Genomic DNA, 26,046 nt, shown 5'->3' on the forward strand with positions numbered 1-26,046 from the left:
AGCTAATCATACCAAATGTTCAAAGAGGAACTAGTACCAATCCTACAAAAACTATTTCAAAAAACTGAAAAAGAATACTGCCAAAATACATTTTACAAAGCCAACATTACACTAATAAAATTTCAATACAGGATGGTGTCACTAATATATGGAATATAAAGTAGTTAAAGTAAGAGAAAGATAAAGCCAAGCTTTAAAACTCTTTTTTTAAATCTGTTCATTTTTGTCCATCATTGTTCATTTTTGTACAATGTTTCATTTCTCCTCTTCAGTGTAATGAAATTCCCACCACCAAGTCACCCATGAACTGTCACCATAGTTTTCTTGTGCTCTCCCTCCCAGCACCTTGCTCTCTATCTCTGATTTATAGTTTGTTTGCTAGTTTTGTCTTCCCCCACAACACCTTGTTTGATTCCCCTATATTCTTCCTATAAATGAAATCATTCAATATTTTCCTTTTCCTTCCTACTTATTTCACTGAGCATAATCCCTTCTATCTTCATCCATGTTGCTGCAAATGGCATGAGTTTATCATTTTTGATTGCTGAGTAGTATTCCATTGTGTATATGTACCACATCTTCTTGATCCAGTCATCTGTTTTGGGGCACTTAGGTTGTTTCCATATCTTACCTACTGTAAACAGGGCCACAATAAGCACAAGAGTGCAGGTGTCCCTTCAAATGAATACTTTGTGTCCCTTGGGTAGATTCCGAGGAGTAGAATTACTGAGTGATAGGGTAGATCCACCTTTAGTATTTTGATGGTCCTCCACAAGGCTTTCCATAGTGGTCGGATCAATTTGCATTCCCACCAGTAGTGTAGAAAGGTTGCTTTTTCTCTACATCCTCACCAGCATTTGTTATTGGGTCAATCTCACTAGTATGAGAGTATCTCATTGTGGTTGTGGATCTGCATTTCCCTGATAAGTGATGCTGAGCATTTTTTCATATACTTGTTGGCCATTTGTATTTCCTCTTTGGAAAAGTGTCTTTTTAGCTCTTCTGCCTTTTTTTTTTTTTTTTTTGGACTGCATTATTTGCTTTGTTTTTGTTGAGTTGTGTGAGCTATTTATAGATCTTTGAAATCAGTCCCCTATCAATTGCATGGAGTGCAAATATTTTCTCCCAATCAATATGGTGTCTGTTTTGGTTATTGTCTCTTTTGTTGTACAGAAACTTTTTCAGTTTGATGTAGTCCCAGCTCTTTATTTTTTCCTTCACTTTGCTTCTGGAGATGAATTCCCAAAGATGTTTCTGAGGTGTATGTCATGGAGTGTTTTGGTTATGTTTTCTTCTATATATTTTATGGTTTCAGGTCTTATATTGAAGACTTATACCCATTTTGAGTTGATTTTTGTGTATGGTGTGAAGTAGTAGTGTAGTAGTAGTGTAACCTCATTCTTTTGCATGTAGTGGTCCATTTGTCCCAGCACCATTTATTGAGCAGAATATCCTTGTTCCATTGCATCTTCTTTGCTCCTTTGTCATAGATTACCTGTCCATATGTGTATAGCTTTATTTCTGGGTTTTCTATTTGATTCCATTGGCTTGTGTGTCTGGTTTTGTTCCAATACCACATTGCTTTAATTGTTATGGCTTTGTGATATAGTTTGAAATCAGGAAATGTGATGCCTCCATTTTCCTTCTTTTTAGTCAGGAGAGCTTTTGCTATTTGAGGTTTTTTAGGCTCCATATGAAATACAAAAATATTTGTTCTATTTCTTTGAAAAAATGCCATTGAGATTTTTATCAGAATTGTGTTGAATCTGTAATTTCCTTTTGTAGGATGGTCATTCTGATAATGTTAATTCCTCTAGAAGGGAACGTCTTTCCATTTCTTTGTGTCTTCCACTATTTCTTTTAACAAAATTTTATAATTTTCTTTGTATAGATCTTTCACCTCCTCTGTTAGGTTTATTCCCAGGTATTTAATTTTTTTTGAGGAGGGTACAATTGTAAATGGAATTTTTTTTTAATTTCTAATTGTTTGCATATAGGAAGGCTACTGATTTTTTGTGTTGATTTGTATCCTGCTACTCTACTAAACTGGTTTATTGTTTTTATTAGTTTTTCTGTAGTTAAAAACTAACTCTTAAAAGCTGACTGTACAACTGAATCACCAAGGGGCTGGGGGTGAGGAAAGGAGATGAGAGGGAGGGAAAAGAACAAACATGGAAGGAACACAATGGTCCATGTTGCTAGATTATGGTTCATTTTGTAGTGTTTGCTCTAAGGTGCTAATATCTGAAGGAGGTATTAAAATATTACCTCAATAAAAAATTAAAAAATAAACAAAGAAGGAAGTGTAAGCCTACACTCCTAAGAAATACATAGTGTTGAAAATTAATGTTAGCTCTGTAAAAAATAATAATGAGGAGAGGCAGTATCACATAAGTACTCATGGACAAAAAAAAAAAAAAAGACAATTTCCAGATAAGATATATAAACAGTCTGTAAGTATATAAGAAGATGCTTAAAATTATTTATTAGTGTAATGATAAATTCCTGGGAAGGTGCAAATTAAAAGAATATGTGAATAAACGTACGTATATCAAAGAAAAGGAAGTTGTAGTCAAAATCCACCCACAAAGAAAACCACAGGCCCCGATAACTTCACGGTAAAATTTTACAAAAAGAAATTAAATAAAAAATCATACCAACTCTATGCAAACTGCTCGATGGAAACTAATAAGGACAATAACCTTCCTAATTCATTTTATGAGGCCAGCATACCCTGTTACCAAAATCAAAGACAAGGTCAATAGCACTCAAAAACTATGATGTAAAAATTATTAAAATTTTTGCAATCATTCCCACCAATACATTAAAAAAACACATCATTAAAACTTCAGAGTCATCTCAGAATTGAGTAATTTCAAAATAAAGCAGTGAAATTCTCTAAGTATATATTAATAATTCTTAAATTCAGTAAAAATGCAGTATAATAAAATCAACATATAAAAATTGGTTGTGTTTCAATATACTAGTACCAAGTCATAGAAAAAGAAATTAAGAAAATAATCTCATTTACAATTGCATCAAAAAGAATAAAATGCCTAGTAATAAATTAAACCATGAAGGTAAAACTCCTGTACACTGAAAACTATAGGACACTGATTCAAAAAAAAAAAAAAAATTGAAGAGAACCCACATAAAGGGATAGTTCATGCTGAAGGACTGAAAACATTAATATTGTTAAAATACCCATACCCTGAGTGATATACAAATTCAATATAATCCCTATGGAAACGCTAATGGCATCATTCACAGAAATAAAACAATCCTATAATATGTATGTAAGCAAAAAGAAACACAAATAGATGAATCAACTGTGAGAAAGCATTCAATACTGGCTGGAGGCATGATGTTTCTTTATTTTTAAACTATATTACAAAGCTCTCATGGTCAAAAGAGTATGGTAATGGCATCTAAATAGACACAAAAATCAATGAAACAGACCACATAAAATCTCATCAGTAAACTTATGCTAGAAAAACTGGACAACCATAGGCAAAAAGTTAAACAAACGATATACAAAAAAATAACTCGAAATGAACTAAAGACACAAACATAAACCCTTAAGCCAGAAGATATTTTAGAAACTTCTTTCTTAAAGAAAACATAGGCTTATATTAAACAATTTACATTGGTCTCAGCTATGAGATTTTGGATCTGACTCCAAAGGCAAAAATAAAGAAGCAGGACTGCAGAAAACTAAAAAACTTCTGCACAACAAAGGAAACAACAAAATGAAACAAACCTACCAAATGGGAGAAGATATTTACAAATCAACCAGCAAAATCTGAAAGGGAATTGTTATTGAAAATATATGAAGAACTCATACAACAGGGTATCAGATACAAAATAATTTGGTTAAGAAAAGGGCAAAGGATCTTGACAGCCATTTCTCCAAAGAAGACATAAATGTGTAATAGAAAAGGCACTCAACATCACTAATGATCAGGGAAATGCAAGGTAAACCACAAAGAGACATCATATCACACCAGCTAGAAAGGCGATTATCAAGTAAGGCAAGAAATAAGAAATGTTGGTAAAGATGGAGAGATATGGTAACCTTTGTGCATGTAGTGTTGGTTACAATGTAAGCTGGCACAATCACTGTGAAAAACAGTATGTACATTCCTCCAAAAATTAAGAATAGAAATAACACATGAATCAGCAGTTCCATTCCTGGGTATTTATCCAAAGGAAATGAAAACACTAAAGAAACCCCATTTTTACAGCATTATTTTCAATAGCCAAGACACTGAAATAACTTAAATGCCCTTCAGTGAATAAAGAGACTACACACAATGAAACACTATTCGTCAGAACAAAATAATGAAATCTTGCCATTTGTGAACAACATGGATGCACCACTGTGTGCATTACACTAAATGAAATAGATCAGAAAGATAAAAACAATACCTTTTGATGTCAACTACACCTGAGTGAGGGAAAAAAATTACAACTCAATAAATGTAGAAAAAGCATGCATCAAAATTCAAAGTTCATTCACAGTACAAAATTTTCAATAAAGTAGGATAAATAAGAATTTCCTCAACCCCATAAAGAACATCTATGAAAAATCTCCAGCTAATGTCATACTGAATAGTCAAAGAATTAATGCTTTCACCTATGACTGGAAATAAGTATGATGCCAGCTCCCAACATGACTGGCCAACATTTTAATGCCATTAATGATTATAACAAAAGGAGGCTAAAAAATTAAAAATATATTCAAGTAAAGAAGAAATAATATTAGAGCTATAAAGATTAGCAAGGTTGTAGGATATAAGGTTGTAGAAAATCCTAGTATACAGAAATCAACCATATTTCTATATACCAGCAGCAAACAATTAGGAAAATTCCTTTTAAGCAAAATACCACTGACAATATCATTAAAAATATAAACTACAGGGCTTCCCCTGGTGGCAGAGCAGTTGAGCGCTGGGCTGTGAAGGTTTGCAGCGCAGGTTTGATCCCCGGCCACCGGCAAGGGTCCCACATGGCGCAACAGACTTCTCCTGCCACGCCCGCTGCTCCCCTCAGCAGTGTATTTCGTCAGTCTGCCTGTTCTGTTCTGTTCCCCGCTCTGGCTCTGGTAAATTCTCTCACCCTCCCATGCCTCTGACTGTACCCAGTGCTCGTATAAATAAATAAATCTTTTTTTTTAAAAAGATAAAAAAAAATATAAACTACAAATAAATTTCATAAAATACATGCAAAGACAAAGACCAAAATAAATTGTGATGTAAGGTATTCTGAATCATGGATCAGCATACTCTATATCACTAAGATGTTAACTCTTCCCCAAATCAATCTATAAATTCAGTGCAATCCAATCAAAATCCAAGCTGGTACTATAATACATATGGAAATGCAAATAATCTAAAGTAGCCAACATAATTTTGTAAAAAAAAAAAAAAAGACACTTCCTGATTCCAAGACCTTTATCAATATAAAGGTACAATAATCAAGAGAGCACTGTTTTAGTCTAAACATAAGTACAGAGATAAAGGAAACAGAACAGAGTTGAAAACAGACACACAAATACATGGTCAACTGCTTTTCTACCAGCAATTCAATGTAAAAAGGATGTCTTTTCTAAAAATAGTGCTGAATCATTAGAGATCCATGAGAAAAATGAACCAACTCTGCCTCATAGCATACACGGATATTAAAAATTCAAAATGTAACACATACTTCATTATAGAATTTAAAACTAGAAAAAACTTCAGAGAAAATCCTAGTGAATTTAAGTAAAGATTTTTAAAAATAGGACACAGAAAACAACATCATAAAAAAGTATAGTAGATGTTATCAATTTTTAAAACTTCAAAAGACACTCTGAGAATATGAAAAGACAGAGAAAATACTTGTAAAGCATCAGTATATTAATATCTAAAATATATAAGGTCCACTCTATTAAATCCTGTCATTTATGACAACTGGCTAAGATGGAGAACATTGTAAGGAAGTGAAATACAAAGAGAAAGGTAAATACTGCAGGATATCATTATATTGGAATCTTTAAAAAGAAAGGGATTTTAGAAATTTTTTTTAATTTTCAAGGAAACAGTAGAAATGTGGTTGCCAAGGGCTAGAGTTGTGAGAAATAGGGAGAGGTTGACAAAAAGATAGACAATTACAGTGTCTAAGGATATAATGTACAACATGGGCATATATTAAATAACTGTGTTATAGAACTGAAATTTGCTTAGAGAGTAAAACTTAAATGTTCTCAACAACACCCTATACACCAAAATGATAAATATGCGAGATTACAGATGTGTAAACTTTTTCAGGCAGAAATTCTTCCACAATGTATAAACTATCAAACCATCCTGTTGTACACTTTACATAACTTAAAATTTATGTCAGTATACCTCAATTAAGATGAAAAAAACTCAGTAAAACAATCCCACTTTAAAAATTTATACAATATTTTAACAAACATTTCACCAAATAAGACATACAGAAAGGAAATAAGCCCATGAAAAACTGCTCAAAAAAATAATTAAAACCACGAAACACTATACACACATATTAAAATAGAATGGCTAAAATTACAACATCTAACCATATCAAACTGCTGAGAATGTGGCTAACTAGAACTCTCATCCACTGCTGTAAGAATGTGTAATAGTTTAACTACACAGGAAAACTGTTTCCGTAAAAATTAAACAAGAAACCTATCATAAGACTCTGACAAAGACTCCTTGGTATTTACCCAACAAAATGAAAGCACACATCTGCACAAAGACTTGTACATGAATTTTCAAGACAGTTACATTAGTAATAGCCAAAAAATAGAAGGAAAACAAATGTCCATCAACAAGTGACTGGATTAACAAATTACGGTATTTGTATCCAATGATATAATTCTCAGCAATGAAAAGGAACTGATATACATAACAGCACAGAAGAAATTAAAAATAACTATGCTGAGTGAAACCAGAGTTAGGGGCCCATACTGTATGATTCTACTCCTACAAAATTTTTAGCAAATGCAAACATCTGTAATGACAAAAAGCAGATCAGCAACACATAACAGAGTAGGAGAAATGTTACAAAGAGGCATGAAGAAAATTTTGAGGGTAATAGAACTGTTTATTATCTTCATGGTATGTATAGTTTCAGAAAGACAATAATTTGTCAAACTGATGCCTACATATGTGTTGCTCACTATGAATTGTATGTCAATAAAGCCACAAAAGTTTTATCTACCTAGGTAGATGGAAAGATAGGTAGGTAGGTAGATAGATGATTGACAACATAGGATTACTATAAGGATAAGATATTGCACCAAGTAATTTTAAAATAACCTTTTAAAATTGATCTGTCAATTCTGGCACAGAATAAAAACTTGATAAACATTAGCTTCCATTACTATTCTGTAACAACTGAAAAGTAGCTGGACAATAAATTCAGTGTTCAAAGAATCTAAGATATACCTTAGCTTCTTCCTCTTGTGCTTTTTTCACAATTGCTTGTAACTGTACCTCCCGTTTAAATTCGGCATGAAGTAATTTCTCTTCCATCATCCTTCGCCGCTGATCTAGTAGTTCTTCCTTCCACTTTCGAACATCCTTCTCCTATATACAGTGAATTATCACAACATTAATTTTAGCACACACAATCATTAAAGAAGCACAATTAGGTAAACAACTTATGAAGTAAATAAAATCTAGAATGAGGGGCCCCAGGTGGCACAGCGGGTTGAGCAGAGCACTGTGAAGCTGTCCGCAGCTTCTGCAGCATGGGCTCAATTCCCAGCCAGCCAGGGAGAAACCCACATGGCACGGCATACCTCTCCTGTCTTGCCCGCTGCTCCCCTCAGCAGTATTTTCTTTGGACCATCTTACTGTTCTGCTCCCCGCTCTGTCTCTGGTGAATTTTCTCTCTCTCCCATGCCTCTGACCTGTACCCCAATTCTTGTACAAATAAATAAATCTTTAAAACTAAAATCTAGAATCAGGAAAGACCTAAAAAAGTGTGAATAATGATTAAGAATCAGATTGCAGCCAGACTGCTTGAGTTCTTAAACTACCTTTGTCATTTGCTGGCTGTGTAAAATGGGCAACTTTTTAGCCTATGTTTCAAATTCCTAATTTATCAAAAGACAATAATAATACTATGAACAACCTAACACTGGGTTGTTTCAAGACTGAGTTAATAAATGTAAAATTCTTACAATAATGTACTAAACACGCCTCAATAAAATTATCAATATTTGCTGTTTTTATTATACTGCACTATAGAGTACACTTAAAATACAAAGCATGTAATATTAATCCTCATAAATCTCAACATCTCCCAAATTCATGAAAAATGAATAATTTTATCACAGAAGTTGAAAAGTGATGAGAAGCCTGAAAAATCACATTTATCTACATAAGAAAAATACTAAGGTATATTATAAGGTATATTATAAGGTCAGCTGATGAACATGGCAGTGAAAAAATGCTACAAGTAAGTTCTCCCACAAAAACAATTAATAGGAGAAAAAGCAGCAGGTCCCTGTGAGAACTGGGACATGGAAGATAAACTGGAGAAGCTGCCAAACTGCCCAAACAGGAATTCTGCAGTAACAGAGGACAAAAAGGAAACCATCATAACACTGCTACCCTCCCACACCCACAAGGCCTGCACACTTTGACTAACAGAAAGGTGGGGAAAAAAAGAACAAACTAGAGATCAAGCAGGATAATGAGCAAAAAGGCAGGCACCATGCCCCATGACCAGGAACTGGGGAACCCTGTGGGAACCTCCACAGAGGTGAGCCAAAGGCACCAGGTAATCACAAACTCAGCACCATTAGAGGAAGACAGAGACTCCACGGAGAGACCTGCAAATAGCCAAAGGCCAACCAGTAAACTGGCATGGAAAAGTGCACGCACTCGAAAAGCATACATGAATCACCACTACCCAGGTTCCCAGCCCACGACCTAGGACTGTGGGGACATGCATGGGAGCCATCATTAAGGTGAATGACCCTCACTGGGTAATCAAAAACCAGGCACCCAGGCATGGGGTCGGGTGTAAAAGGCACCATATTTGTGGGCACTGAACTGGGCTACTGCCAATGGTCCAGATCTGAGAGCTTTAGAACTGAGAACTGGGGTACAACATTTGGGGTGTGGGATCCCCACAACAGCAGGGCACTGGGCAGGCACAACCCCATTCAGTTGAGGCAATCCCCTCCATCCCCCACTCTGTTCCCCAGAGACCAAGGGGGGTGTGTGTGGGGGGGAAGCATAGTTCTGGAAGGATACTAGGAAAGGTCTCTGGTGCCACCTAGTGATCAGAACAAAATCATCAAATACCTGATAGTTGGAAGCCAGGAATTCCAAAGACACCCTCAGGCTCTAAGAGGTAGTGGGCCATGCAAACGGGGGTGAGAAGGGAAAAGAGGTGTTAAGCAAGACTATTGAAGACCCCATGCCCACATTCTGGAACTGGAACTGAGAGTCAGGCATGGGATCCAGGGTGTAGGACACGCCATACACAGTGGGCACCACACAGGGTGACAGGCAGCATTTTGGATATGAGAGCCCTAGAACTAAGAGCTAGAGTGCAGAATCCAGGGCGTGGGATCTGTACAACTGCAGGCATAGTACCAGGTGAACACGGGGCAGACACAGCACCCAGCATGAGCAACAGACCCTGCATTAAGTTACTCTTTTCCCACACTCCATTTTCCAGAGAACTACTGGGGAAAAGCACAGGTTGGAAGTACAGGTCTCTGGTGCCAATTAGTGACCAGAAAAAAATCACCAATCTGCTGATAGTTGGAAGGCAGGGACTCCAAGACTCCCTTCCGGAAGTGAGTAAACACAGATGGAGGGAACCAAAAGGGACAGTGGCCAGCAACACAGCCACAGCATCAATACCCTGGAGGAGTTTTGGCCTAACAGTACTGAACTTGGTCTTGGAAACAGTTTCCCACACCACCGAAGGAGCACCACAAAGAGAGGCCCACCAACGCCAGTGGCACAATGTCCCAACACATAGAACTAATTAGAAAGCAAACAGCAGGGAGAAGGAAAAATATAAATAACCAAGCAATCCCACAGGGGAAGGACACACGACAAAAAGGAAATCAGTCAACAGAACTCAACAACAACAACATGGAAGAATTCTGTGCCTGTCAAATAGAGAATTCAGAATCATCATGATTAAAAAGCATAAAGAAAATGAAAAGGAAAAAAATGATATGAGGCAAATAATCAATGAACTGAAGAACAAAAATGAGACATTAAGAAAGGAAATAGAAGAAATGCAGGAGATTAAAAGATTACTGGAGGAGATAAAGAACTCTCGGAAAAGCAATGAAAACAAAATCGATGAAATGGAAGAACGGATCAGTACTCTAGAAGATACAGAAATAAAAAGAAAAAGAAAAAAGGAGAAGTACAAAGGAAAAAGAATTAGGAAACTCTTCGACAATTACTAGACTCCATGAAGAAAGGATATATAAGAGTTATAGGCATTCCAGAAGGTGAGGAGAGAGACAAAGGAACTGAGAAAATATTTAAGATTATTGAAGAGATCTTCCTAAGCATGAAAAAGAAGATGAATATAGACATACAAGAAGTGAGAACACCCAATTACCACATTGAAAAGAAAACTACAGCAAGACATATAAAAGTAAAGCTTGCAAGAGTCCAAGACAAGGGGGAAAAAAATGAAACTTGCAAAGGGGGAGAAACAGATAACTTAAGGGAAAACCAATCAGGCGGACATCAGACCTCTCCAAAGAAACATCACAGGGAAGAAGACAATGGAGTAACATATTCAACAAACTTCAAGACAGCAAATGCCAACCAAGAATACTTTACCCTGAAAAGCTCTCCTTCCTCTATGAAGAAAAAATAAGGGCCTTCTCAGACAAACAGAAACTTCTGAAATTCATTACAACTAAACCCTCACTCCAACAATTCTACAGAAGTCCTAAAGCCAAAACCAACAGAGGAATGAATAAGAAGAACAGAATAAAGCAAGGAATAAAAGCACAAAAAGAAAAAAAAATGGCAAATACAGATACCAATGTATTGATATTAACTCTACATGTAAAAGGACTAAATTCATCAATAAAAAGACACAGAGTAGCAGACTGGATTAAAAAACAAAATCCAACCTTCTGCTGTCTCCACTTTACAAAAGGTAAACACAGACTGAAAGTAAAAGGTTAGAAAATGATCCTACAAGCAAACAGACCCAAAAAGAAAGCAAGAACAGCTATACTTATATCAGATGAAATAGACTTCAAACTAAAAAAGGTAAAAAGAGACATAGACAGGGCCTCCCATGTGGTGCAGCAGGCTGAGCAGAGCGTTGTGAAGCTGTCCACAGCCTCTGTATTGAGGGTTCGATCCCAGTCTCCCGGTTGGCAGAAGAGAATCCCACATGGTGCAGTAGACCTCTCCTGTCCCACCCGCTGCTCCCCTCAGCAGTGTATTTCAGTCTTCTGCCTGTCTGCTCCCCACTCTGTCTCTGGTGAATCCTCTAACCCTCCCGCGCCTCTGGCCTGTACCCCAGCTCTTGTATAAAAATAAATAAATCTTTAAAAAAAAAAGAGAGAGAGATAGACAGGAACACTACATTATGATAAAGGGGACAACACATCAGGAAGATATAACACTCATCAACATATACTCACCAAATGAAGGAGCACCAAAATACATTAGAAAATTACTATCAGCCCTGAAAAAAGACATTCAAGAAAATGCATATACAGTGGGTGACTTCAATACCCAACTCTCACAAATCAACAGATCAACGAGACAAAAAATAAACAGACAGTAGAGGCCTAAATAAAGACATAGAATTCATGGGCTTCATGGACATTTATAGGACACTGCACCCAAAAATATCCAAGTACACATTTTTCTCAAGCAGGCACAGTTCATTCTCTAGAATTGATCACATACTGGCCCACAAGATACATTAACAGATATATTAAGATTAAAATTATCCCAAATATCTTCTCTGATCATAAAGGCATAATATTAGAAAGAAATCATTCAAAGAAAATAAAGAATATTTCCACTTCATGGAGATTGAAATTCACACTAGTGGAAGACCACTGGACTAAAGAGGAGATCAAAGAAGAACTTAAAAAAATATTTAGTCAGCAAACATTGTTTAAAAATGAACAACGATGTAAATACTATATATAAACAAAAAGGAGAAAAATACTTTGAGTTGAATGACAATGAGCACACCAATTTCCAGAATGTATGGGATGCAGCAAAAGTAGTAATAATAGGAAAATACATAGCAATACAGGCTCACAACAAGAAACAAGAAAGAAATCAAAGAAACAAACTAATCTCACATCTCAAAGAACTAGGGGGAGAAAAACAAAAAACAAAACCCTAAAACTAGTAGAAGGAAATAATAAAAAGTCAAAGGAGAAATAAAAGAAACAGAAATTTAAAAAACAATCCAAAAGATCAATGAAACCAAAAGTTGATTCTTAAAAAAAATAAATAAATAATAGACAAACCCATAGCCAGGCTCACAAAGAAAAACTGGGAGAAAACACATGTAAATAGGATCATAAACGAAAAGAGGAGAAATCACAACAGACTCCGTTAAAATCAAAGGAATAATCAGAAATTACTATGAACACTTATATACAAACAAATTCAACAATCTAGAAGAGATGGACAAATTCTTAGAACGATATAATCATTCAAAGGTAGATAAAGAAGGGTCTCCCCAGTGATGCAGTGGTTGAGCACTGGGTGGGAAGCTGCCCACAGCCTCTGCAGCGCCGGTTTGATCCATAGCCGCTGGGCGAGTATCCCATATGGCATGTAGATCTCTCCTGCCGCCGGCTGCTCCCCTCAGCAGTGTATTTTGTCAGTTTGCCTGTTCTGTTCTCCGCTTTGGCTCTGGAGAATTCTCTCACCCTCCCATGCTTCTGACTGTACCTAGTGCTTGTATAAATAAATAATCTTTAAAAAATCTAGATAAAGAAGAAACAGAATAACTAAACAGACCAATTACAAACAGTGGGATTGAAGCAGTAATCAAAACCCTCCCCAAAAACATAAACAAAAACAGTTTCACAAATAAATTCTACCAAATGTTTAGAAATGAATTAGAGCCTATCCTATACAAACTCTTTCAAAAATTAAAAAAGAGATACCACCAAATATATTCTACGAAGCCAACATTACACTAATACCAAAACCAAACAAAGACAACACAAAAAAAGAAAATTACAGGCCAATCTCGCTAATGAACACCAATGCAAAAATCCTCAACAAAATCCCTGCCAACAATGCGTAAAAGGGATCAAATGGACTTTATCCCAGGACTGCAAGGATGGTTCCACATATGAAAATTGATGCGTGTAATCCAACACATCAACAAAAAGGAGATAAAAACCTACGATCATATCAATAGATACTAAGAAAGCATCTGACAAAGTTCAACATCCATTTTATGATGAAGGCCCTTGAAATTCTCGGAATAGAAGGAACATACCTTAACATGATAAAAGCCATAGATGACACACCCACAGCCAATATTATTCTCAATGGCAAAAAGCTGAAGGCCTTTCCTGTAAGATCAGGAAAAAGACAAGGATGTCCTCTCTCACCACTGCTCTTCAATGTAATAGTGGAGGTCCTAGCTAGAGTAATAAGACAAGACAAAGACATCCAAGGAATACAAATAGGGAAAGAAGTAGCAAAACTATCATTATTTTCAGATGATATGATAATATACATAGAGAACCCTAAAACTCCACAGAAAAACTACTCAAAATAATCAACCAGTTTAGTGAAGTGGCAGGATACAAAATCAACACTCAAAAATCAGTGCCTTCCTTGGGCCTCCCTGGTGGCGCAGCGGTTGAGCGCTGGGTTGCGAAGCTGCCCGCGGCCTCTGCGGCGCCAGTTCGATCCCCGGCTGCTCCCCGGCCACCGGAGGAGGGTCCCACATGGCGCGCAGACCTCTCCTGCCGCCCGCTGCTCCCCTCAGCAGTGTACTTCGGTCCTTCTGCCTGCTCTGCTCCCCGCTCTGGCTCTGGTGAATTCTCTCACCCTCTCATGCTTCTGACTGTACCCAGTGCATGTATAAACCAACCAAACAAACAAATAATAAATAAATAAATAAATAAATAAATAAGACATGCCTCTAGAAAATTAAAAAAAAAAAAAATCAGTGCCTTCCTATACACAATCAAACTGAAGAAGAAATCAAGAAAACCATCCCTTTTACAAAAATTAAATACTTGGGAATAAACCTAACAAAAGAGGTGAAGGAGGGCCTCCCCAGTGGCGCAGCAGTTGAGCGAAGCTGCCCGCAGCCTCTGCAGTGCCAGTTCGATCCCCGGCTGCTCCCCGGCCACCGGAGGAGGGTCCCATATGGCACGCAGACCTCTCCTGCCGCCCACTGCTCTCCTCAGCAGTGTACTTTGGTCCTAATGCCTGCTCTGCTCCCCGCTCTGGCTCTGGTTAATTCTTTCATCCTCCCGTGCTTCTGACTGTACCCAGTGCTTGTATAAATTAATAAATAAACCTTTAAAAAAAAATCTAACGATTAGAGAAATTAAAAAAAAAAAAAGAGGTGAAGGACCTATGTAAGGAAAATTATAAAATACTGTTAAAAGAATAGAAGAAGACAAAAAGAAACGGAAAGACATCCCCTGCTCATGGACTGGAAGAATTAACATTATTAAAATGGTTGTCCTAACAAAAGCAATTTACAGATGCAATGCTAGTCCAATAAAAATCTTAATGACATTCTACAAAGAAATAGAACAAATAAGATGAAATTCATGAAATTCATGTGATGAAATTCATATAGAACCACAGAAAACCACAAATAGCCAAAGCCCTACTGACAAAAACAGAGACTGGCAGTATCACACTTCCAAACTTCAAACTATACTACCAAACCATAATAATTAAAACAGTATGGTAGTGGAACAAAAACAGACACACAGACCAATGGAACCAAATAGAAAGCCCAGAAATAAAGCCCCACATACATGGATAACGAATTTTTGACAAATGAGCAAAAATATGCAATGGAACAAGGACAGTTATTCAATAAACGGTGCTAGGAAACCTGGACCACCACATTCAAAAAAATGAAACTAGACCACTACCTTTCATCGTGCACAAAAATCAACTCAAAATGGATAAAGGATCTGGACATAAGACTTGAAACCATAAAATATATAGAAGAAAATATAGGTAAAACACTACAAGACAAACATCTCAGTAACATCTTTAAAGACTCATCACCCAAAGCAAAGAAAGTCAAGGAAAAGATAAAACACCTGGGATTACATCAAACTGAAAAGCTTCTGTACAGCAGAAGAGAGACACCCTAGAGAATGGGAAAAAATCTTTGCACTCCATCTAACCGATAAGGGACTGATCACAAGGCTAATCAAAGAACTCACATGACTCAATAAGAACAAAGTAAACAATCCAGTCAAGCAATGGGCAGAAGAACTTAAGGCACCTCTCCAAAGCGGAAATGCAAATGGTCAACAAGCATATGAAAAAATGCTCAACATCACTTATAATCAGGGAAATGCAAATCAAAACCACACTGAGATACCACCTTACACCAGTAAGAATGGCACATAGCAAAAAAACTAGCAACAACAAATGATGAGGTGAGGATGAAGAACAAATTGGTGAGGATGAAGAACAAATTGGTGAGGATGAGGTGAAAAAGGAACTCTCCTACATTGCTGGTGGGAGTGCAAACTGGTCCAACCACTACCTACTAAAGTTTCTCAATCTACTAAAAATGGTGTTACCATATGACCCAGCAATTCCATTCCTAGGAATCTACCCAAAGGACGCAAAAACACTGATTCAAAAGAACACCTGTACTGCTATGTTTACTGCAGTAGTATTTGCAACAAGTGAAACCTGGAAACAACCCAAATGCCCAAAAATAGATAACTGCATCAAGAAGATGTGGTATATATACACAGTGGAATACTATTCAGCAATCAAAAAAAATAAAATCATGCCATTCACAGAAATGTGGATGGAGCTAGAAGGAATCATGCTCAGTGAAATAAGTCTGAAGGAAAAAGAAAAGTATCAGATGGTTTCACTTATAGGAGGAATATAGGGGAATCAAGTAAGACATCAGTGAAAAAATAATAACAATACAAAACACAACACAACACAACAAAAACAAACAGACAATTACAAATCAGACACATCCTGGAGGGGAGGAGTAGGGAGTGGGATCCGAGAAAGGGAGGGAGGAACACAGGGGATGGTGCGCAGGTGCACTGGTGAAGGTGGTGATGGTGCGCAGGTGCACTGGTGAAGGAAATTTTGTGAGGACTACCTCTGGGGGCAGGGGTAGCAAACATTGTTTAAAAATAAATGATGACATAAAATATATATAAATAAAAATTAAAAACAGTAAATAAAATGGAATAATCAAATAATAATGCCATTAAAAAAGAAATATTCTATGAAGACACATGACTTTTGCATGCAGTAGATATAAAATAAATATAATAACTACCTTTATTCCTTAAAGCAATAATAAATAAAATAAGTGACAGACTTTTCTGTGCTCCTGCTGGAGCACATCAGATCCAGCACCAATAAGAACGAAGTAGAGAAAACCATATGCTGGCTCATCATGAGTGGGAAAAAAACTGACATTTTACAGTTGAATTTTAGCTACATGTTTATGTGTTTAACCATCTAATAGGGCATGATGTAGAAGCAGCATTGACTTATGAGATAAAGAACAGATCCATAAAGCCCAAGCTCTGAAAATTATCATTCATGTGATACCAGAAAGAGAACCCAAAATTTCTTATAGTTATCACATGTGTAAAATGGGGTTCAGTATCTGTTTGTGTATCTCATAGAATTATTGTGGTTATCAGATAAAACCATACTGTAGAACAGTGTTGAAATAATAATCCATTATACAAAGAGAAGGTGGGATTTGTCATTAAAATTCATTGAAGAGAGACTTTCATTAACAGGAATATCAAACCAGAAAACTGCTGTTTTGCAAAATTTCAAGAATTTATGATTTTGTTTGCATGAATACTAAGGTATTATTATATAATGAAAAAATGTAATTTTATTTGTATGATGAGACACAAGAGGAGAAATTGTGGTTCTGTTAGACCACTACTATAAAGATGAAAATTAAGTTATATCTTTACTGTTGCAGAACCCCATAACATGGACACTGCTTTTCATATTTCATCTTTCCATTCTAAATAATTAAGATAAAACAACAAATCTTGAGATTCAGATCAAGAGAAATATCACAGATTATCTCCCTTTCCAATTTTACTACTGCACTAGAGACTCTTATGCTACTTCAATTTTATGAGTATTCAAATTATTTGGCTCAATTTATCTCCCAATTTTAAAATATACAGTGTAAGTAATGCAAATAATGTTTAGCCTATGCATTATAGTACTCCTTTCAATACCAAAAGGTTACAAAGGAGTTCACCTGTGATTTTGTCATACAGCCAAATGACCAAGCTACCTGGTATTACAGTCTACTTATCCATTCTCCCTCAGTCTTTTCCTCCCATCCTCCCTACCTTTCATGGATTACTTTGTGTGTCAAAGCCAGTTACTGTATCGTAAGAACACCTGACCCACCTATGCCCATGAGCCAAAAAAGGGAGGTCTACAGCCAACTGCCCAAGAGGAACTGAGAACTGACAATAACCGCATGCGTAAGCCTGAAAGTAGATCCTCCTGCTCCAAATGACTGTCTGCCCCAGCTGACAATTTGACTACAAATTCAGACGACTGAACAAGGTTCACAAGTCAAGTCACAACACTAGTTCCCATGGTCACAGAAATTATAGCTGAATAAATGTCTTTCATATTTAGCTGGTAAGTTGTGAGGTCATCTGTTACATAGCATACATAACAATAATACAATACTTACCTGTATCAGCCATGTTTTACAATAAGGATATACACTAGGCAAAAGCCATTCTAGTACTATGCTATTGTTCTATATACTTGCCACATATAACAGTCATAAGAGGTTAATAACTGTGATATGTCATTTTACAAAAAACCAAACAGAATTGCACTATTATTAATTTGTCCAGGGAATATGTTATATGATTAAAACAAGGATCTGGCCAAGTTGGCCATCTCCAGAGACCATATATATTCCTTTCATTGTATCACAATAATAAGAAACTACAATCCTCTTCAGAGAATCTAAGAATCTCCTAAGAATCACTCTAAGAATCTCCTCTACAACTTAAGTTAGTGCCTCACATCGCTCAAATGTGATTACTAAGATTAACAGTTATACTACCAAATCATTTATACTTTGCCCAAGATTCTCCAGGAAATTCCTCAATTAAAACAGCTAAAGCAAAGTGCAGTTTCAGTAACACATTTCAGAAGAAACCCTGTAAGCAAGAAGAGGATGTAATGATGTATTCCATATACTCAAAAATGACAACTGCCAACCAAGAATACTATATCTTGCAAGGCTTTTTCAGAAAGAGAGTGAAATATACACCATCCAGAAAATCAAGCTGAAGGAGTTTGCCAAAATTAGACCTCCCCAAGAAATAAGTATTAAAAGGTGTGCTCCTATTGAACTCAAGGAGAAAAAAGTATACAAAATAATGTATAAGTAAATAGTCATTAAAATAAAGACAGACTGGCAGTAGCAAATCCCCATGTATTAATAATAAACCTAAATAAAAATGTACTAAACTCACCAATCAAAAGGCAGAGTAGTTGTTTAGATAAATATAGGCTCAAAGTAAATGGCTGGAAAATAATCACGCAAGCTAATAGGCAGGGAAGCCATATTTACATAAGACAAAATACACTGCTAATTAAAACAGGTAACAACATTAACATTATATGAAAGAAAATATATTATTCATCAATGTATATGCACCAAAATGAGCATCAAAACATAAAAGGGAACTATTAACAAATTTAAAAGCAAATACTGGCAGTAACGCAATAGTAGTAGGGGAAATCAACACCCCACTTATATCAATGATCGGAACAACTAAGCAGAAAAAAAACAAGAAGACAATAGCCTTAAATGAGGAACTAGACCATTTGAGTTTAATGGCTATTTATAGGACACTGCACCCAATAAAAGATGACTACACATTTTTTAAAGCACAGATGGAATATTATCCAGGATAGAATACATGTTGGGTCACAAAACAACTGTCAATAAATTTATGTAGACTGAAATAATATCAAGTGTCTTATCTGATCACAATATCATTTAGAAATAAACCACAGACCTGGCCCCTCCTAGTGACGTGCAGTCCTTACTCTCTGACCATCTTTGAGACCTGAAGGTTTCCTCTATTCTGTGCTGAAAACACAGTGAGCAAGCCTGGTTTCCAAAGCAAGATGGATTTTTAATAGTGGATTTGTAGATGTCACAAACTGTAGATGTCACAAACCTCCTCCCCACAAACTTTCAGGTGGTCCCTTGGAAAGACCAAAGAAACCTGAGCATCCTCAGCTTAAGGACAGAGGGCAGACATGCCATATTTAGATAGGGAATTCTGTGTCCAGACCTCACCAAAGCTGTTGTGTGGAACTGAGAAAGGGCTGTCCCCACAGTCAGAGGTGTGCTGAAGGCACCCACAAGCCAGGCCCTGCCTAGCAGCGAGTCAGAGCCCAGAGAGGGACCCAGTCACCACCTGCGTAGACCCAGGGCACAGAGAAGCACCCAGCAGATAAGCCATATTTAAGACAGGGAATTCTGAGTGCCTCTGGAGCTCTCCAAAGCTGTTGTGTGGAACTGAGAAAGTCCCAACAGTCAGGAGGTGAGCTGAAGGCCCCACAAACCAGGTCCCACCTGGCAACGAGTCAGAGCCCAGAGATTTAGAGCAGAGTGGGTGATCCAGCCACCCCACCTCCAGGGCAGTCTGTGGGACCTCAAGAGACACCTCTGGAATTAAACAAATACAGAAAGAGGAGATTTTCAGGGACAGCAACCATTAACATATCACAATACCACTGCCTTATTGGACTTCTGGCATAACAGTGTTGGACTCCATTGGACCACCAGTTCCCAACATCCCAGAAAGAGCACACCAAAGAGATGCTGGCCAGTACCAGTGACAGTGTCCCAATGCATAGGACAAATTAGAAACAAGCAGCAGGGGGAAGAAAAATAACAAGCAGCCAAGCACGTCCACAGGGAAAAGAATATCACAAAAAGACAATCAAACACCAGACTGCAACACCAGTGACGTGGAAGAACTTATGAGTCTTCCCAATAGAGAATTTAAAATTACCATGTTTAAAAAACTGAAAGAAGTCAAAAATGATATGGAAAAAATAAGCAACGATCAGAAGAATGAAACTGAGTCCCTAAAGAGGGAAGTGAAAGAAATACAGGAGATCAAAGGATTAATGGAGGAGCAAAAGAACTCTGGAAAAACAGTGAAAGCAAAATAGATGAAATGGAAGAACGAATAAGTACTCTCAAAGACACAGAAATAAAAAGAACCAAAACAGAAAAGAAAAGAGAAGTACAAAGGAAAAAGAATGAAGAAAGACTCCAGAAACTGACTCCATGAGGAAAGGAAATATCAGAGTTATAAGAATACCAGCAGGAAAGGAGAGAGATGTAGGAACAGAGAAAATATTCCAGGAAATTTATTTGAAGAGAACTTCCCAAGCATGAAGAAGGAGCTGAAAATAGACATACAAGAAGCAAGATGAACACCAAACTTCCATGATGAAAGGAAAAATATAGCAAGACACGTAACAGTAAAGCTCCCAAGAATCCAAGACAAGGAAAAAATAATGAAGCTGACAAGAGGGAAGAAATAGAAAGCATACAAAGGAAAACCAATCAGGCTGACATCAGACTTCTCTGAAGAAACACTACGGGCAAGGAAAGAGTGGAGGGACATAGTCAATAAACTCCAAGACAACAAATGCCAACCAAGAATACTCTATCCCTCAAAGCTTTCCTTCCTCTAGGAAGAAAGAATAAGGACCTTCCCAGACAAACAGAAACTCCAGAATTTCATTACAACTAAACCCCCACTCCAAAAATACTACAAGGAGTCCTAAAGCCAGAACCAACAGAGGGATGAAGAAGAACGCAAAAAGACAAAAAAAAAATAAAAATAAAAATAAAAAAAAATTTTTTTGAATAAATAGATAAAAGCAGAGGAAAAAAAATGGCAAATACAGACGCTAACATATCAATATTAACTCTAAATGTAAACGGACTAAATTCTTCAATAAAAAGACAGAGTCGCAGGCTGGATTAAGAAACAAAATCCTACCATTAGCTGTCTCCAGGAAACACATTTAACTACAAAAGATAAAAATAGACTGAAAGTAAAAGGATGGTAAACAATCCTACAAGCAAATGGACAAAAAAAGAAGGCAGGAACAGCTATACTTAGATAAAACAGATTTCAAACTCAAAAAGGTAAAAAATGACCCAGACGGTCACTATATTATGATAAAGGGGACAATACTTCAAGAAGAAATAACACTCATTAACATGTACTCACCAAATGAAGACACACCAAAATATATCAGACAACTATTATGATCTCTGAAAACAGACATCAGAGAAAACACATATGTAAGTAGGAGACTTCAACATAGCACTATCAACAATGGATAGATCAACTAGACAAAAAATAAGTAAGGACACTAAAGCTCTAAATAAGGATCTAGAGCTCATGGGCATAACACCTATCTACAGAACACTAAATGCAAAAAAATCTTTCTCAAGGACATTTTTCTCAAGCACACACGGATCATTCTCCAGGATCGATCACATACTGGGACCCAAGACAAACATCAACGGATACACCAAGATTGAAATCATACCAACCATCTTCTCTGACCATGAAGGCATCTAACTAGAAATAAACCATTAAAAAAAGGCAAGGAACCCTCCTATCTCATGGAGATTGAAACCCACACTACTGGAAGACCACCAGACTAATGAGATCAAAGAAGAAATTAAAAAAATACTTTGAGCTGAATGACAAGGAGGACACCAATTTCCTAAATGTATGGGATGCAGCAAAAGCAGTAATAAGAGGAAAATATATAGCAATAGAGGCTCACATCAAGAAACAAGAAAGAACTTAAAGAAACAACCTAATCTCACAGCTCAAAGAACTAGAAAAAGAACAACCAAAAAAACCCTAAAACCAGCAGAAGAAAAGAAATAATAAAAATCAAAGCATAAATGAATGAAATCAAAACTAAAAAAGAAATCCAAAAGATCAATGAAACCAAAAGTTGGTTCTTCGAAAAAATAAATAAAATAGACACAAAGGAAAAACGGGAGAAAGCACAAATAAATAGGATCACAAATGAAAGAGGAGAAATCACAAAAGACATAGCAGAAATCAAAAGAATAATCAGAAACTACTTTGAACTGTTACATGCAAACAAGTTCAACAATCTAGAAGAGATGGACAAATTCCTACAACTTTACAATCACCCAAAGCTAGATAAAGAAGAAGTAGAGGGCCTCCCAGGTGGTGCAGTGGGTTGAGCGCAGCGCTGTGAAGCTTTCTGCAGCCTCTGCAGCCCAGATTCAGTCCCCGCCTGGCCAGGGATATTCCCAAAAGGTGTGACAGACCTCTCCTGCCTCGCCCGCTGCTCCCCTCAGCAGTGCTTTTGGTCCATCTGCCTGTTCTGCTCCCCGCTCTTTGGTGAATCCTCTCACCCTCCCATGCCTCTGACCTATACCCCGGCTCTTATTGCATAAACAAATAAATCTTTAAAAAAAAAAAAATGTAAAAAAAAGAAATGGGGCAGAAGAGCTAAACAGAAACTTCTCCAGGGAGGAAATGTGAATGGCCAATAGGCATATGAAAAAATGTTCAGCATCACTTGTAATCAGGGAAATGCAAATCAAAACTACAATGAGATACCATCTTACACTAGTGGGAATGGGACATATTAAAAAAACCAGCAACAACAAATGTTGGCAAAGATGTGGAGAAAAAGGAACTCTCCTGCACTGCTGGTGGGAGTGCAAGCTGGTCCAGGCACTGTGGAGAGCTGTGTGGAGATTCCTCAACCTGCTAAAGATGGAGTTTCCATATGATCCAGCAATTCCACTCCTAGGTATTTACCCAAAGGACACAGAAACATTAATGCCAAAGAGCACCTGCAGCCCTATGTTTATAGCAGCACTATTTACAATAGCTAAGCTATGGAAGCAACCCAAATGCCCAAAAATAGATGACTGGATCAAGAAGATGTGGTACATATACACCATGGAATATTACTCAGCAATCAAAAAAGAAAAACTCATGCCATTTGCAGCAACATGGATGGAGCTGGAAGGGATCATGCTCAGCAAAATAAGCCAGAAAGAAAAAGGAAAATACCAGATGGTCTCACTCACAGCAGGAATTTAGAAAACCTAAATAAGGGACCTGGAAAAAACCTAATTAAAGTAAAAATCAAAATCAACAAGCAACTATAAACTGGAGACATACTAGGGGGGGTGGAGGAAGTAGGATCAAAACAAGGGGGTTGGAATTGTATGGCGACTATAACCAAGATGAAAATGCATACATTGTGCAAAAATGAAAAATGAGGTAAAAAAATGTATAAAAGAAAAAATAAATAAACCACAAAAAAAAGTGAATCTCAAGATTGAATGGCACACTACTGAATGCTATTGGGTTAACAGAGAATTTTTTAAGACCTGGAGACTAAGACATAACCTACCAGAACCTACACAACACAGCAAGTACTCAGAGCAAAGGATCATCAAGAAACAGAAGTTCTCAATAACTTTACATCTAAAAAATGAGAACATTAACAAAACCAAAACCCAGTCAAAGGAAGGAAATAATAAAAATAAGGGCAGAAATAAATGAAACAATTTAAAAGAAAATTCAAAAGATCAATAAAACCAAACACTGGTTCTTTAAAAAAATGAACAAAAAGAAAAATAAGGGGAAACTCTAATAAACAGAATCAGAAATGAAAGAGGAGCATTAACAATAGCTATCTCAGAAAAAAAAGGTTCATAGGAGATTACTATAACCTAGAAGAAATGGACAACCTCTTGGAGGTATACAATCTTCCAACACTAACTCAGGAAGAAGCGAAAAACCAGAACAGACCAATTACAAGCATGGAAACTGAAGCAGTAATCAAGAGTCCACAAAAGTCCAGGAGCAGAAGGTTTCATTAGTGAGTTACACAAAATCATCAAAGACTTACCCTACATTACTCAAACTCTTCCAAAATCTTCAAGAGGAAATGCTTCCAAACACACTCATTGAGATAAACTTTTCTTTGATAACAAAAGCAGATAAAGACATGACCCAAAAAAGAAAATTAAAGACCAACGGTTTAAATATAATTCATTACAGTAAGAAAATTTTTTTTAAATTATTATAATTTCGATGGAAAAATCTTCGATAAAAATCTTAGCAAACCAAATTCAACAATGCATTTAAAGTATCATACATCATAACCAAATGGTATTCCAGGAATGCAAGGATGGCTGAATTTATGCAAATTAATGTAATTCACCACATCAACAGAAGATAAAAATCATATGGTCATTAACAACAGATGCAGAGAAAGCATTATTTAAAAATACATCTCAATATAATAAAGGGCTTATATTACACACCCACAGTTAACATACTGATACTCAATGGTGAGGAGCTGAAAGTTCTTCCTTTAATATCAGATACAAGTCAAGGCTGTCCACTCTCACCACAATTATTCAACATAATATTAGTAGTCCTAGCTAAAATAATTAGGTATGAGAAATTTAAAAGAAATCCATGGAAAAGAAGTAAAACAATCACTATTTGTAGAAGACATAATGATATACGTAGAAAATCCCAAACACTCCACTAAGTAACTATTAAAAACAAATCAGAACAGTAAAGTGGCAGACTATACAATCAATATAAATAAATCGGTTGTATTTCTGTACAGAAACAACTGGAAGAGAAAGACATTTACACTTATACCATTTATGATTGCATTTAAAAAGGTAGCTAGCACAAGGGACTATGGCGATGTTTCACGGGTGAATTGGTAGTAGGAATTTTATGGGGACTATACCTGAGAGGAGAAATCAAACACTATACAAAATTGAACAATGATGTAAAATAAATATATAAATATTAAAAAAATAGAACAAGTACTACTGATATTTATATGGAACCAAAAAGACCCTGAATAGCCAACGCAATCTTGACAAAAAAAGAGATATTATGCTCCCAGATTTCAAACTATATTACAAATTTATTGTAATCAAAATACGGCATTGGGAGGGGAAGGGAGACACACACAGATGAATGAAATAGAATTGAGAGCCCACAAATAAATCACAGTTGTATAGTCAGTTAACATGACAAAGTAGCCAAAGTTGTACAATTAAGTAAAAGAAATTCTCTTTAACAAATTGTATTGGGAAACTGGACAGTCACAAACAAAAGAAAGAAACTAGACCAAACATCACAGAATGCACAAAGATTAACTAAAAATGGATTAAAGACTTGCATGTAACACCTAATATCTTCAAATACATCGAAGAAAACATAGACAAAACATTATAAGTCACTGGTGTCAGGGATGCCTCTAGGTCAAAAGCAGGAAAAACAGCAAAATAAATAGTACTGTATATAACTAAAAAGCTTTTGTTCAGGAAAAAAAAAAAAAACCACAAAAACTATCATTAAAAAAAAAAAACATACAGGTAATGGGAAAAAATACTTGTACATCATGCATCTGACAAGGGACTAATATCCAAGATCTACAAAGAACTCATGCTCAACAGAAAAATGAGCAGAAGAGCCAAAAGGGAATGATTTGGAGAAAAAGAAACCTTTTTCTCCAGGGTTGGTGGGAATGTACACAGGTTGGCTCAGATGGGAAACAGTATGTAGGTTTCTCAAATTATTTTATAAAAAGATCTACAATAAGATCCTGCAATTCTACTACTAGGTATTCACATGAAGATGACAAGATTACAGAAATACTAATTTCAAAAGGATATATGCACTCCTATGTTCAT

At 36.4% G+C, this 26,046-nt stretch overlaps 1 protein-coding gene across 2 annotated transcripts in view; it reads right to left on the reverse strand.

Moving 5' to 3' along the window:
• Positions 1 to 26,046, reverse strand: part of SCAPER (S-phase cyclin A associated protein in the ER) — a gene marked incomplete at both ends in the record, with an annotated part of 375,287 nt that overhangs the window by 316,007 nt on the left and 33,234 nt on the right. For both annotated transcript variants that reach the window (XM_084239451.1, XM_084239450.1), the window contains one exon: positions 7,458 to 7,598. In XM_084239451.1, the coding sequence (XP_084095577.1) occupies positions 7,458 to 7,598 (141 nt within the window). The remainder of the gene's footprint in view (positions 1 to 7,457; positions 7,599 to 26,046) is intronic.

The sequence above is a fragment of the Talpa europaea genome (genome assembly GCF_964194135.1).
Source record: "Talpa europaea genome assembly, chromosome: 8".
Lineage (NCBI taxonomy): Eukaryota > Metazoa > Chordata > Mammalia > Eulipotyphla > Talpidae > Talpa > Talpa europaea.